At 39.7% G+C, this 13,949-nt stretch overlaps 2 protein-coding genes and 1 pseudogene across 3 annotated transcripts in view; 2 read left to right on the top strand and 1 right to left on the bottom strand.

Annotated features, from left to right (window-relative positions):
- The window catches only part of LOC147302384 (E3 ubiquitin-protein ligase Midline-1-like), a 128,952-nt gene that overhangs the window by 52,512 nt on the left and 62,491 nt on the right, over positions 1-13,949 (top strand). For both annotated transcript variants that reach the window (XM_086283664.1, XM_086283663.1), the window contains exon 2: positions 5,952-6,745. In XM_086283664.1, the coding sequence (XP_086139790.1) occupies positions 6,020-6,745 (726 nt within the window). In that variant the 5' untranslated portion in view covers positions 5,952-6,019. The remainder of the gene's footprint in view (positions 1-5,951; positions 6,746-13,949) is intronic.
- On the top strand, positions 1,920-5,642 carry LOC147302386 (sterile alpha motif domain-containing protein 3-like; annotated as a pseudogene).
- The window catches only part of LOC147302385 (uncharacterized), a 29,147-nt gene continuing 24,392 nt past the window's right edge, over positions 9,195-13,949 (bottom strand). The window contains exons 27-29 of the mRNA XM_086283662.1: positions 10,732-10,890; positions 10,597-10,653; positions 9,195-10,180 (exon numbers count right to left, since the gene is read on the bottom strand). Of these exons, the coding sequence (XP_086139788.1) occupies positions 9,933-10,180; positions 10,597-10,653; positions 10,732-10,890 (464 nt within the window). The 3' untranslated portion in view covers positions 9,195-9,932. The remainder of the gene's footprint in view (positions 10,181-10,596; positions 10,654-10,731; positions 10,891-13,949) is intronic.

Genomic DNA, 13,949 nt, shown 5'->3' with positions numbered 1-13,949 from the left:
AAACAAGACTCCCATTTCAACTCGAGTGGTAAAGGTGCATCAAAGTTGAATTTATATGATTTGAGCAAAAGTAAGCTTGAAATAGCTTGAAATGAATGTACGGACGCCTCAAAAGACATAAAAACCCATTAAAAATATCATCAAGCTTCATCAAATTTCATTTCATTTCTTTCCTTTCTTTAATGTAAACCAGGTGAGAAGAACAATCTATAGTCATTTCTTTGAAGCATTATTACTTCCGCCAAAGAGGTTATGTCGAGTTTGTGTGCGAGCCTCATTCAGTCTGTGAACACAGTAGTTTCGGATGAGTTCTGAAACTTTCAGTGTAGCTAGTTAAAACATTTGTCGGCTACCCTTATCTGATCTTGCAGTGCTTCTTGCTAGAACATGATGTTCTAGATGACTTGGAACACTAATTATTTTGTCTCACTCAGAGCATGCTGGGAAAATTATACCCCTTCTAGTGCATAGCTAAAAGAAAGATAGTAATGTTACAGAAGGTGCTAGCACAAAATGTACTCTGTGTGTTTATCATGCATCAGGCAATTAAATATTATTTGAGAAAACATGAGTGGGATCAGCCTTCTGTAGCCAAAATGAGTAGAGCACAAACATATATCCCATAATCCCACCCATTTAAGAGCAAGTTGGGAAAAAAAGACGTCTTCAACCTGCTCTTAGACTTTTGTTAAGGCCTTTTCTGTCACTTGTCTTTTCGGGGCTTCCATGCTGTACTATCTGTACAGTGACTTAATGGTAAAGAACGAGGGATAAAGCGAACCTCACTGCCACTATTGCACACTAGTTACATAAAGTATCTGATTAGTGTGAAGTTGCATTACTGGCTTGTGGCTCAGTAGTTTTAAGTCCAGCCTGACAGATGCTTCTTGACGGCAGCAGCTGCTGCTGATGGTGTGTAATCTTGTTAATCCAAGCATAGGGAAACCTATAGCGTACTGCGGTCAACAACAATGAGAATCACAAAAGGGCACAAAGTGGGTCAACAGCACATCTGCAATGTGGCTGCTATAAAGACCATGAGATATTTGTTAGAGCAACTATATGTTTGACTTTCAGCCTACAGAATGGTCTTTACGTTTTCTGTTAGTACAATTGAAATGTATATATAAAGCACCAAATCAGTAATACACAACAGAAAACCCCAACAATCAGGCCATATAAATATGGCCTCATATAAATAAGCACTTGGTGTCAGTGGGAAGGAAAAATCCCATTTTAACAGGAAGAAACCTCCAAACTGACTAGCAACATTCTCCTCAGCTTGTTTTTTGATACTAATGCACCTTTTTCTAACTTAGACTGTCTTGAATCTTGCTAATAGGCTCCCAGCTATTTTCACTTTCAAGATTAAGCTTGAGATTTTTTTTTATTTTTGATAAAGGATATCATTAGGGCTGGGTCAGATGACCCAGAACCATGATGAGGAACCTCCCATCAAGCACTGAGCATCTCTCCTGTAGTTTTGCCTTGTCTTTTATTTGTCGCCTTGCTGTGTTCTTCTTTTCGGTCTTCTTTTTAACCTCATTGCTCCGTAGATGGCTGTCTGTTCCTCATCAAAGTGAGTTCTTCCTTCCCACCATCACCACATTTTTGCTCATAGAGAACTGTCTAATAAATGAGGTTTTCTCTCTAATGTTGAAGGGTATGTAGCTTACAAAATAAAGATCCTTGAGGCCACTGTCGCAGGCAGTATATAAACAATTTGGAATTTATAGACCCCTGTGCCTCCTTTCTACTTAATACTGTGGACAAAAGTAGAAGCTCCACAGCCAAATTATCGTCAGGTGTTGATTTTAAACTTCTAAATGCTTATTGGTGGAACATGCTGAACCATGCTAATTAATCTGTTTGCTTAATCTTATTTTCAGTCTTCAGTCAGACGTACACAGTCAGAAATAGGGGTACGGAAGGGGTACATTACTGTGCCCCAAGGTACAAAAATGACATTAATACAGTCTAAGGACAAATATTGGACCTCGGGGTAACTATCTGTACCTTTTTTAGTGTCTGAAAGGTACATACATGTTCCTTAATTGTGAAAAGTACTTATTTGTACCCATTCTTTCAAAAGATAAAGTACAGGTTGATTAAGCACTTTTTGATTAGAGTTTTTTTATTTTTATTATTTTTGACAAAAAGCACCCTTAAAAAAAAGCACCCTTATTGAACTCGGAGTGCGAGTTGAGCCCATCCTCACAACATCAAACAAAAAGTAGAAGAAGAAACTCAACGAATAGCTGGTGGATTCTAGAACTTTCTGTAAATGCAGCAGGTGCCATTTTGTTTTATCAACGGAGGGAGATGAATTACGAACTTGTCCGAGGAACTCTTAACAAAAATACAAGAGTGGGGCTTAGATGTCACCGAAGCTGAAGCTCAGCGTTTCAGAGGTAAGTTTTATTTAAAGAAAAATGTAGCATAATTACTAATTATTGGTTTAGCCTAGCTTAACGTATATTAGCAATTTAGCTAGTTTCGGCACTCTCTTAGCTCAAATTATGTCTTTTTACAAACGTTTTTACAAACGTTTCATGTGTAAAGTTGAGGTCACAGTTCTGAAAAATGTGTACACATAGTATTTGTATAAGTTTGAACTTATATATGTGGTTCAGCCACAGTCTATAGGTTCGGTAACCCCTGCGCAGCGGAACGGCGCAAAATTTGATTCCCTGGTAGCTGAATGCAGTTTACCGTTAGTGTATTAATGGTTTAATAAAATCACGTTTTTACATCCATTCCAAGGCCATCAACACACATGGGCGGCTGAATATAACGTCTAAAGGAAATATCTTGACGCCGCACTTGTTTAAAATATAACAAGGGAGTCGCAGCTGGGGTTTGATAGTCGCGTTTTAAGCAATGTGGGAACTTTTTCAGCATGTAATCTGAGCTTGTAATACGGTCCTCCAGGTGTTATCGCTATAAGTAATCGGTCTGAAAGAACAGACGGCAGAAACTGTCGGAAATCTGGAGAAAGGAGTCACCTTAGTAGTGAATATTAACAAATTACAGCATTCTAGTCTTTTTTTTTCTTCCAAACTTGAAAGGGCACAAAAGCATGCTCAGACTCTGCTCTCCTGTGTCCAGTAGTCCCAAACAAACATCTAAATTTAAAAATGAAAACTTTGCATATCGAGAGGATTCACTCTAAAGATTTGGTTTATTTTATTTAATTTACTTATTTTTTTTTAATGAATATTTCTTTGAACTGAAAGAAGTATTACAAAAGGTTTTAATGTGTGTGATATACGGTTTTTACCCATGTAAAAATGTGGTGATAAATATTCTTACATGGAATTTAGAGTTTGTACTACCATTTATCTTGCAGACAATGAGGTTGATGGTGACACAGTTGACTGCGGTCTTACTGAGACTATGGTTGCATACCTTTTCCAAGGATCCTTCAAAAAGCAGGTTAAATTCAACCAATTTGTGTCAAGGATGAAGGAATCTTCAGTGACACTGACTCTACAGACTGTCTCTCCAGAAGACTGGCAACCATCTACTTCGTCAACTTCAATAAGGTATTTTCTTATTTATAATGAAGTTAGTATGTCTGAAACATACATGTTGGCCGTTATGCACTTTTAGGATTTAGTTAATATGATCATTGTTTCTACCATATGTATTGTTACTGTAGTGTTTTATACTTCAATTCATGCAATAAAAACAAACACTTAACTGTTTTCACAGCAATGAAAATACTTTGAGACTTTAACCGATACGAGTTCTTTGTGATGCACAGATCGTGTCAGCTCTAATTGTATATTTAGTCTTATGTTGGGTTTCTAATCTGTTTTGACTTTCTCTTCTCACTCTTGCTTTCTTTCAAGGGACCATGCGTCCAAGGAGAGGATTTATTATCCATAGACGCCCACTTAAAGGTCTTACAGTGCCAATATCAGAAGATGCAACCAGATACCATGGTGGTTCATAACCATATGCAGCAAACGTTTGCTTGGCGGCAGAAAGAAATTGCAAATGGTATGCCTGTGGAGGATGTGTTGAAGAAGTACCCCTTCTTAGGGATGCCTACTGGTGTAAGTCAGAAAGCTGAATTGAACTTGGAAATAGCTGTCACATTTAACATGTTTATAGTAGTAAATTTTATTTGCCCTTGACCTTGTTTTCTTCATCTGTCCCTCTTTCCTTTTTTTTTTATGTTCATGTAACTTCTTACAGTATTGTTGTTAAATTCTATAAAAAAATAATTATGCAGCACCATACATAATTAATATCAACTTTAGATTATTTCATTTTCATACACTGTTATTTTGTACTGAAAATTAATTAACCAACAACGGGTAATGTAAGCCAGCGATTTCGTGAAGGGCTCTCATGTGTTGCAGCAAAGGTGATTGACGTTACACGAGGGAAAACCCCACTCTACCAGCTCTACCTTGATGCAAGAGAGGAGGCTCTCACTGATGACCTACCAGGTATTTGCTTTTTTTTTTTTTTTTTTTAACTTCAAGGCTTCCATTTTATATAATTTTTATAGGTAACTGGAAATGCCAGATAAAATGCATGGGTGATCTTGTGTTTTGTTGTTTGTTTGGCAGATCTTGACACAAGGGCTGCACTTTTATTCCTGCCATACGTCTTCAAGGAGAAACTGGATCTCTTTGTCATACTTGGAGAGGTGTGTGTATTAAAATATTTAGTCTATATAAAAGGAAAACAAATGTATCTTTTGTTAAGAGACTAAGATATTGCTTTCCTCTACCTTCTCTTTTGACTTCAAAGGTTTATCCTAAAACCCCCTATCCAACTGTTCAGCTACTTTATGAAGACTGGAAACCAGTGTTCTCCAGAAGCGCTCCAAACATTGTGAAGTTGGATGGCAGTGAAGTGTGCAGAAGCTCGTGTATTTTTGAAGCAATCATCTCTTCTTTCTGCTTGTATTTTGTCTTCAACCTTGCTTACCCAAAACATCTGAAGAACACCCTGATTTTTCTCCAAAAGTACATTGTGAAAATAGATGAGGGTGAGGACCGGCCTCTACCAATCACAGTCACCAGACAAATAAATCTTCTGTATTGACCACCATGCCTCAGCCATATCAGTGCTCCAAATGTGGCAGAAGAACCTTTAGTTTGACAAAGCTTATTCAGCACATAGGTGATGCCAATTTTGATATAACCTGTGGACTCAGTGACTGCTGTTCTTCCTTCAAAAAATATGAATCTTTCAGACGACATGTGTATAGGAAACACAGAGAACAGGTGTTGTGTTAATATTGACACAATGTGGGTCTTTTGTGGAAAAATTCTCATTCCTCTGTTATATGACAACCATTTTCATTCATACAGTGTTAGAGTTGATAGTGAATGGACGTTGCTAAAACCTGGACAGGAAATTGATGTTGCAGCTTATGACACATACTGTGTTGATAACAGTTTGTATGTAACAGTTAAGCAATGTATTTAAGAAGGTAATAAATGTGACAAGTATTTTTGACTTTGTATCTTCAATTTTTCAAATCTTGAGAGGAAAAATATAGGAAATCTGTGTGTAGATACTGAACCTTTAGAAAGACATTTTTGTACTCCTTTTAAGGGTTCTTTTTTGTACTTTATACTAAGGGTACAACTTTGCCCTTTAAAGTACAGGTTTGACGTGTAAAAGGTACAAATTACAAGGGTACAAATCAGTACCCACAGTTTAGGGTACAGAACGGTACCTTAGAGGGTACCACCCCAGTGACAAGCCATTGTACCCTTATAGGTACATTTCTGTACTTTAATTTCTGAGTGTGTAGAAAACCCGGTACTTTAAGTCAACTCAGTGGTCTGCTCCATTGAGATATAAGCCCTCCAAAGAAAGCGCAGAGAAGTAAGCTGTTTCACACCATTTAATCACAAATCCCCCTGCTTTCTTTTCCTTTCTCCCTCTCTCTGCTCGCCTCCATCTATTTCTCTGGCCTCCAGACAGCTGAGTGGCTCTTCTGGATTTCGCTGACACTGCGCCTGGTCCCGCCTGGCCTTTTTTAATCAGGATGGACACTCTGGAGTCAGAGCTAACTTGTCCAATCTGCCTGGAGCTCTTTGAAGACCCACTGCTGCTCCCCTGTGCCCATAGCCTGTGCTTCGGCTGCGCCCACCGCATCCTCGTCTCCCACTGCACCACCAACGAATCAGTTCAGAGTATCGGCGCCTTCCAGTGCCCCACCTGTAGATATGTCATTTCCCTGAGTCCAGAGCGTGGACTAGAAGGACTTAAGAGAAACGTGACCTTGCAGAATATTATTGATAGAGTTCAACGGGCCTCATCTTCAGCCGGGCTCCCCCTGCCGCTGTCGTTGTCTGCCCCTCACAGTGGGCCCAACTCTCCCGGCGAGGAAGGTAGCAACCGGTTGGCCCTGGTCCCCCTCAGCGCTGCCATGTCCAGCCCGAGCACACCTCCGGAGCCGGTCCAGTGCCAGTTCTGCGAGCAGGACCCGCCACAGGACGCTGTTAAGACATGCGTAACGTGTGAGGTGTCGTACTGCGACGAATGCCTCAGAGCGACGCACCCCAACAAGAAGCCGTTCACCGGCCACCGGCTCATCGAGCCTATGCCGGACTGCCACCTCAGAGGGCTCCAGTGCCTGGAGCACGAGGAGGAAAAGGTGAACATGTACTGTGTCACTGACGACCAGCTCATCTGCTCACTCTGCAAGTTAGTTGGACGTCACAGGGACCACCAGGTGGCAGCACTGAGCGACCGCTATGAAAAACTCAAGGTAAGCACAGAAATGGATTTTTTTCTCACCCTTCTTATGTTTGCTTAATTGATTTTAATGAAGTTATTTCACATTTGAAATCTTCTAAAAATCCCCATTTTCTAATTAAAACCTGCAAGATCCGTCACATTCTAATGACAGATAAGCTTATACTTTCTTTGTTCTTTATCTTATACCCATATAATGAATATTAAACTTTAATTTTACTCTGCTCAAAAGTGTGAAATTTTCTATTATCCTTATCCAGGTATCTCACTCGATTATCATGTGAGATTATCATGTGCTGACTTATTATCTCTGCTGAATAATTAAGCAATTAGCATAATCACTGCGCCATGCCACTGTGCCAGGAGGGCGTTCAGAAGCAAGCACACAGAGCGAATATGGGGAGTGTCATTAGTGACGAGGCATGGTGTCTTTAATGAGGTTGCAGGTTAACGAGCACCAATTGCCTGCTGGGTGTAGGTGTGCTTAATTGAGCATGGCTATTACAATGTGCTGGTAATGGAGATGGAGGCAGTGTGTGTCTGTGCGTGTGTGTGTCTTACAGCAAAGATCATGCAGAAGTAAATGTTACCTTGGATGTCCACCAGATGGTTTCTTCTATTAATCTGCCTTTGACTAATATAAGCACTTTGCTGGAGAGTGTCTCCAGTGACTTAGGATTACATTTGCATAATGTTGGAGTATTTTAATGGCTTCTATAAAAGGGAAGGGAGACAAAAAAGGGAAAAAATAGGTCAAAGTAGAAATGGCCAAGGTATAGCGACTTCAGTCCAAAGCCAAGCTTTCATAGTACAAAGCAAAATCCAGAAACTAGGAGTATGCAGTTACCTCCATTTACAAAGCTGAATTAATGAATGCAAGACGCATCACTAGTCTCCACATCACACCCCTGATGATGTAAGTTCACTTTTACCTCACGTTTGTGGTCCTACTAGGCTGCTAGTAATCTGATTTTAGATCAGCACAGAGAAAGTTTTCTCTGGCAAACGGCCTTCTATGTCACACAATGAACACATCACTTCTTCTGTTCAGTTAGAGTAAGCAGGTCAACAGGTCAACAGTTTGCAACAACACTTTCTGTTTTCGAATGCGTCTTTGTCTTCAGTTAAAGTTGAAAATTAGACATTATTTAAGTTATGTAAAACAGTATATAGGCACATACAGATACACTATCACTATTTCAGCTTAGCTTTGTTGAATCATAACCAGTGTTGGAGTCTTTACTCAAAACAAGTAACAGATTACACATTACTCAGTACTTTTCATCTAAGTAAAATGAATGGAAATAAATTGTCTCATACTTACAAGTTAGGAATATCAACCATAGGCTACAGTTCTGCACACAACTCAAATGACTGTCTGAATGAGACACATATACAATCTTTCCTTTAGCATGTACGTATGTAATGTGCCAAGAACACAAAGCAAAGTTGAAAACAAACTCAAAGAGACTTTAAAGGGATCGCCATGGTAATTCTACTTTACAAATAGGGAATGGAGGCTACAACGTCACTGCCTCTGTTACCTGTTGAACTTCAGACTCTGGCTGTTGGGCTGGGGCCAGCATGCGATTAACTTTGTCTTCATTCTGTGCTCTTGACTAGCTTTGTGTTAGCATGTTTTTGTGTAGAGGGTTGCAAAAGAACTGAGATTGTGTTAGCGGTGCTTGTTTCTGTCCTGGACTAATCATGAGCTTGTCCCTTTGTGCTATCAAAGAAAAAAACTGTTTCTATCACCACATTTTCCTCCTCCTGCACATGAACTGAAATTAGCTGATTATAGCACAAATGGGTCTGTGAGATATCCCATTAATAATGTTTTTCCATGATCAACATTGACCAGTCACATTTTTGTGATGTCATAGCTTTGAAATATGGAGGAAAGTGTCTTAGGTTGTATAAAACTCTCTTCCAGAAAAAATTAGTCATGTTAAAAGAAAACAAAAACACTGCTGTATAGTTGTTTAGAAGTGGGAATTAGCTATAGAGCACAGGGCTGTAAACATGTTTTTCTGCTTTAAAGTTGGGCATTTTAAGATGCTAAAATACTGGGACTGACTCGCTTTTGGAGGCAGCCTCAAGCAGCAGCTGGAGGAACTGACTTTTTTGTGCTATTTCTGTGTTCCTCTTGGTATCGACCCCAATCATCATGATCCCTACTGGTGCATCCTAAGTATACCCATTTATGCATCTACTGTAGGTTGCAGCTGTGTCACCTCTAATGTCCAGCACAAGCGCATTCACTTAGGTCAAGCCTGATGATTTGAATAAAGACAACGTTTGAGCTTTTACGCTGATAAGTCCACACAAGCATACGTGCAACAGGGAGAATAGAGATTCCCCACCACCGCACCAAAGCAGCAGGCAGGGAAATACATGTAACTTTTCCAAAGTGTCATTTAACCAGGGGACATTTTTTGGCCACGTACCACACACACACACACACACACACATACGGGTCTATGTGGTATGGCGGGACTATACTACGTCAATCCGCCCGGTGGTGGTTTAAGTGGACTACCCTTTTGAAAGGACTTAGAGCCAAGGGAGCGAGGTTAAAGTGTTCGAAAAAATCTGAAAAAAATTTGGGTCACTTCAGACCTCATACACTCCCTATAGAAGTCTAGATACACTGATACACACCAACCAGACTCTATTGTGTTTTCTGGAGACATTGTCCACTTGACAACAATGTGTTTTATGAGGTCCAAAAAAAACAATATTGGGTCTTTAAAGGGACAATGATGTAATATGTAAATAGCTCATCATTACCATGAATACACATCTGACAGGACACAGGATTACTGGAACATCATTTTATTAGTGTTCTTGGATCTGAACATTAATTTTAACCATAAATAAAAAAAGAAATCTATGGACAAAGATGCCCACGCTTCCCACAGAAATATAAAAATATAGAAAACAGAAAAATTAAAAACATTTAAAATGAATTTTAATAGTTTAAAGGTAAATATTAAGGGGAGAAAATATGCATTTATAATTTTTTATTTTAAATATAACCCGTCAAAAAAAAACCCTAAATAAATTAAATGTAAAAATTATGAAATACAAACTACTTCTGTATTTAACAAGAACTTTTTTTTCTTTAAACAGAACATCAGTGTTAACAACAATTGGCAATCTGACCAAGATGTAAAACCACAGCTCTCTAAACAGTTATTTTAGTTCATTTTTTTCTGCCTTTTTGCAGTTAATCCTCTGTTTCTTACAAAATCTCTTATGTTTTGAACTGTTCTTCCTGCCAACACCGGATCTTCTACCAATTTGCAATGACTGCATTCATTTTTGGTGGCTAGTTTCCCTTCGTTTATGTGGTCTTTAAAATGCCTCATCACTGCAGCAACCTCAGCCTTGGACCACATGTTTTTGGGAGCTCTTCGGGAATTGTGGGATTGAGCAGCATTTTTCTCTGGAAGATATATAAAGTAGTAGTAGTTAAAACAAACAAAAAAACAAAAAACATTTGGTGGTTAAAAGAATGGATGCTACCCTGTACTAACTTCTGAAATGTGTTGCTACCATCAATATCAAAACGAGCTAAAATTCTCTTTGAAAATTTATCAAATTTCTAAAATGAGACATTTAGTGTTCCGCTGTGAATAAAAGACTGAATAAAAAGTTGAATAAAAGTCTCTTGATGCATGCTCAATCATCCAGGTAAGTAAATCCCAAAACGTTGATTCTGTTAATCTGGACGTAGCGTTTTCAGTGGGAGAAACATTTTGTCACTCATCCAAGTGACTTTTTGCCACCACTCTGCAGTTTGCCATATGTTGCAAAGTGATGAAACAATAATAAGCTTAGAGAACCAACTGCACCCCTTACCTTCAGAGGGAGCAGCAGTCTCACTTGCTGCAGGCATTGTGAGTGGTCCTTCATCTGCTGATTACACAATTTGATTAAGTTTTAATATTTGTAACAAACATTTTATCCACAGAAACCAAGCTAGTGGTAACTTACCACAATCTACAGTGTCTTGGAGCTGCGCTGTGTTTGTGGAATCAGCTACTGCATGTACAGGCTCACTGGTGCCACACGCCAACATTGTGAGTGCTGTGTCATCATCATCTGATTCACTCTCACTGTCCTTTGTTTCAGCATCACTTAATGCAATTTCATCTGAGAAATTGTGGGAAAACCCCCCCAAAAAACCAAACACAAACCCCCCAAAAACCTCACATTAACAACGAGATATGACAAAATACAGAACAAATACTGGAAATTATAGTACATAGTTTTACTATTTAAGGCCACCACTCTGCAGTTTGCCAAATGTTGCAAAGTGATGAAACAATAGACTTCAAGAACCTTAAATCATGGACATTTAACAGAATGGTCTGTGCTTTTAGGTTTTAATTCTGTTGATAAAGCATAATATTCAACTACTGCCCTAATATTTGCTCCTTTCAATACAAACCTTCTATTTTGATCTCATCCAGTGATTTCCCCTGGATCTGGGAAAGTTGTCCTTTTTCCAGTGTTAAAAGCAGTTTGGAAATCTTGGCCAGCTGTGTTGTGGGAACTGGTAATCTGTAGAATTCGCGGTGAACGCGGATATCATGACCCAGGAAATCTGCAACCTGATCAAGTTCGTTGTTTTTCAAATTAAGGACTTGTGAGAGTGTGGCAACATGTTTTCTGAGCTGTGTCGATCTTAGATACTCAGGCTGCTTTGCTCCACACTGGTGTGCATGAACACGCAAGGAGTCCATTCCTCTGTAATGACTCATTGATCGGGGTCTTGCAAAGAGGTAGATATTAGTGGCACAAATACCACAGTCAGGCCTCCTACTAACCAGTAGTGACAGAGCATCCAGCATGCTTGGTGTTAGCAGAACTGGAACATTTCTGTCCCTTTTTCCCATTATTTCTATTCTACAGAAATAGTTACAGAGTCTCTGTTCCATTTCTGAGAGCCCCATGGCAACATCTGTGTGGAGTGCTGTTTTGTCTCTTTCAAGAAAACTTTTGAGGCGCATCTTTGAAACCTCTCCAGAACGTCTTCGGTTGAACACAATGATTTGTGAGAGTGTAACTTGTGCAAGTTGGGCATAATTCTGAGCTGTGGCTTCGTTCTCCAAGCTGCAAAAGGCACTTTCTGCAGATTTTTGAAGGTAGTGATGGAGAATCCGAACATCTTCTGTAAAGGGCAATGTTGATGGCTTGTTAAACTTTGCCTCACTCAATGTGTTCAAGGCACGGTGAGACACCATCTCAGACCATTTGGAGACATACAACTTCTTGAACGCATCAGTGGACTTGATTAGGGCTTCATCCTCTGTCATGAGGGCACGACAATGGATAATGTCAGACATTTTATGCAGTGTATGTCCCAGTTTCAGCGCAAGGCTTGGAGTTTTGTATGACAGTGTCTCTTCATCAAAACCTGAAACTTTCTTTACTGCTTGCACAACTCTCTGGAAATTAGCAGGCTTAATAGCTTCTTCCATGTTATGCACTGAGAATTCTGTGCGCAGACACAACAACAAACGTCCCGCTTCACGAAGCTTCTGTCGTATATAATCATACTTTGTAGGGTCTTGTCCATGTTTATTGTAGAGGGACTGGGCAAACTGAATAACAGTAAAGTCATTTCGCACAGCTGAGGCAATCTCATCTTGTTTCATAACAGCAAGAACCTTCCAGACTCCACTTGACACCTGCGGATAACACTGAGACTCCAGAGTTAAAGCCAGGCCGAGTACTTTGGTTCTTCCAGGTTCTTTATCCGTGTCATCTTTTGGTTTGTTAGGACATCTGCGGACATGTCTCCAAAGATCCTTGCGAACATACATCCCTTGACAATAAAAGCAATGAGCAAACTTTCCCTCTACTGCTTTAATCTTGGGTCTTCTCTTCACTTTCAGTGGTCCCACTCCACCATGCAAAACTGCAGCATTATGCTTAAAATTTCCCTTATTTCTCAATTTCTCTAACAGACTTTTACGCTCGTTTGAGTCTCTAGGCAGGGAAAATGCATGCACAACATCAGGAGCTGTTTTGTGCGTTTTCAGGTGGCGGGAAATTTTAGCTTGTGGTTTGCCACAAAAATAGCAGTAATTTCTTTTACTTAAAGTCATTTTTTCTGATTCAGTTTCGCAAAGCTCACTTTTATCTTGTGGCTTGTCCTTTGTCAAGTTGTGGATTAAATTCGTTGAATCTGATTGTTCATGCGCTTTGGAGATGTCATCTTGGCATAGCAGACCTTTTGATGTGCTTGGCAATAATGAGATGTCTTCATCTGAATCTTCATCATATGACTCTGAATCTGGCACATATTCTTCTTCTGATATGCTGTGGTTGCCATCATCATCGCTTGATATTTGATCCAGAACTGAATGTGGCAATCCATCCTCCCCTGAATATTCAGAAATTTCTTCTTTCTGGAATGTAAGAACAAAAGTTTTTTTAATTGATCAATACTTTAGACAGGTAAAAAATAAACTGAAAAAAAGTCAAGCCAAATATGAATGGGATACACACCTGTGTTGACTGGTGGCAATTCTGATTTGCCAATTTTGCAAGGCAAGATTTGTGCCAGACCCCTAAACAAACTGAAACACATTTTGATAGACTTAATTTAGCTTTGCAGTTCTATTTAAGTGAAGTAGTTTTTTGTCAAAGCATTGCAGTAATGTCAAATGCTGAAAAAAAAAAAAAAACAAAACTGTTCACATTAAGGATATTTTAATGACTACACATACACTGCTAATCCCCCTCCCCCCCCCCCAAAAAAGGACATCCCAGATGTGAATGAAGGAATTATTCTTATTAAATACTTTGTTCTTTAGGTAGTTGAGTGGCATGAAAGTGTGTAGTTGAATGTGTGTGGCCTCCAGATGCCTGTACGACTTCCCTACAATGCCTGGGCATGCTCGGGATGAGGTGGCGGATGGTCTCCTGAAGGATCTCCTCCAAGACCTGGACTAAAGCATCTGCCAACCCCTGGACAGTTTGTGGTGGATGGAGTGAGACATGATGTCCCAGATGTGCTCAATTGGATTCAGGTCTGGGGAACAGGCGGGCCAGTCCATAGCATCAATGCCTTTGTCATGGAGGAACTGCTGACATACTCCAGCCACATGAGGCCCAGTGTCGTCTCGCATTAGGTGGACCCCAGGGCCAAATGCACCAGCATGTGGTCTCACAAAGGGTCCGAGGACCTCATCTTGTTACCC

This window comes from Aulonocara sp. 'chitande type north' Nkhata Bay, linkage group LG23 (assembly GCF_057382095.1).
Source record: "Aulonocara sp. 'chitande type north' Nkhata Bay isolate Kocher_YH1m ecotype deep benthic linkage group LG23, A_spYH_male_GT1.1, whole genome shotgun sequence".
Lineage (NCBI taxonomy): Eukaryota > Metazoa > Chordata > Actinopteri > Cichliformes > Cichlidae > Aulonocara > Aulonocara sp. 'chitande type north' Nkhata Bay.
This window is presented reverse-complemented; position numbering and strand designations above follow the sequence as displayed.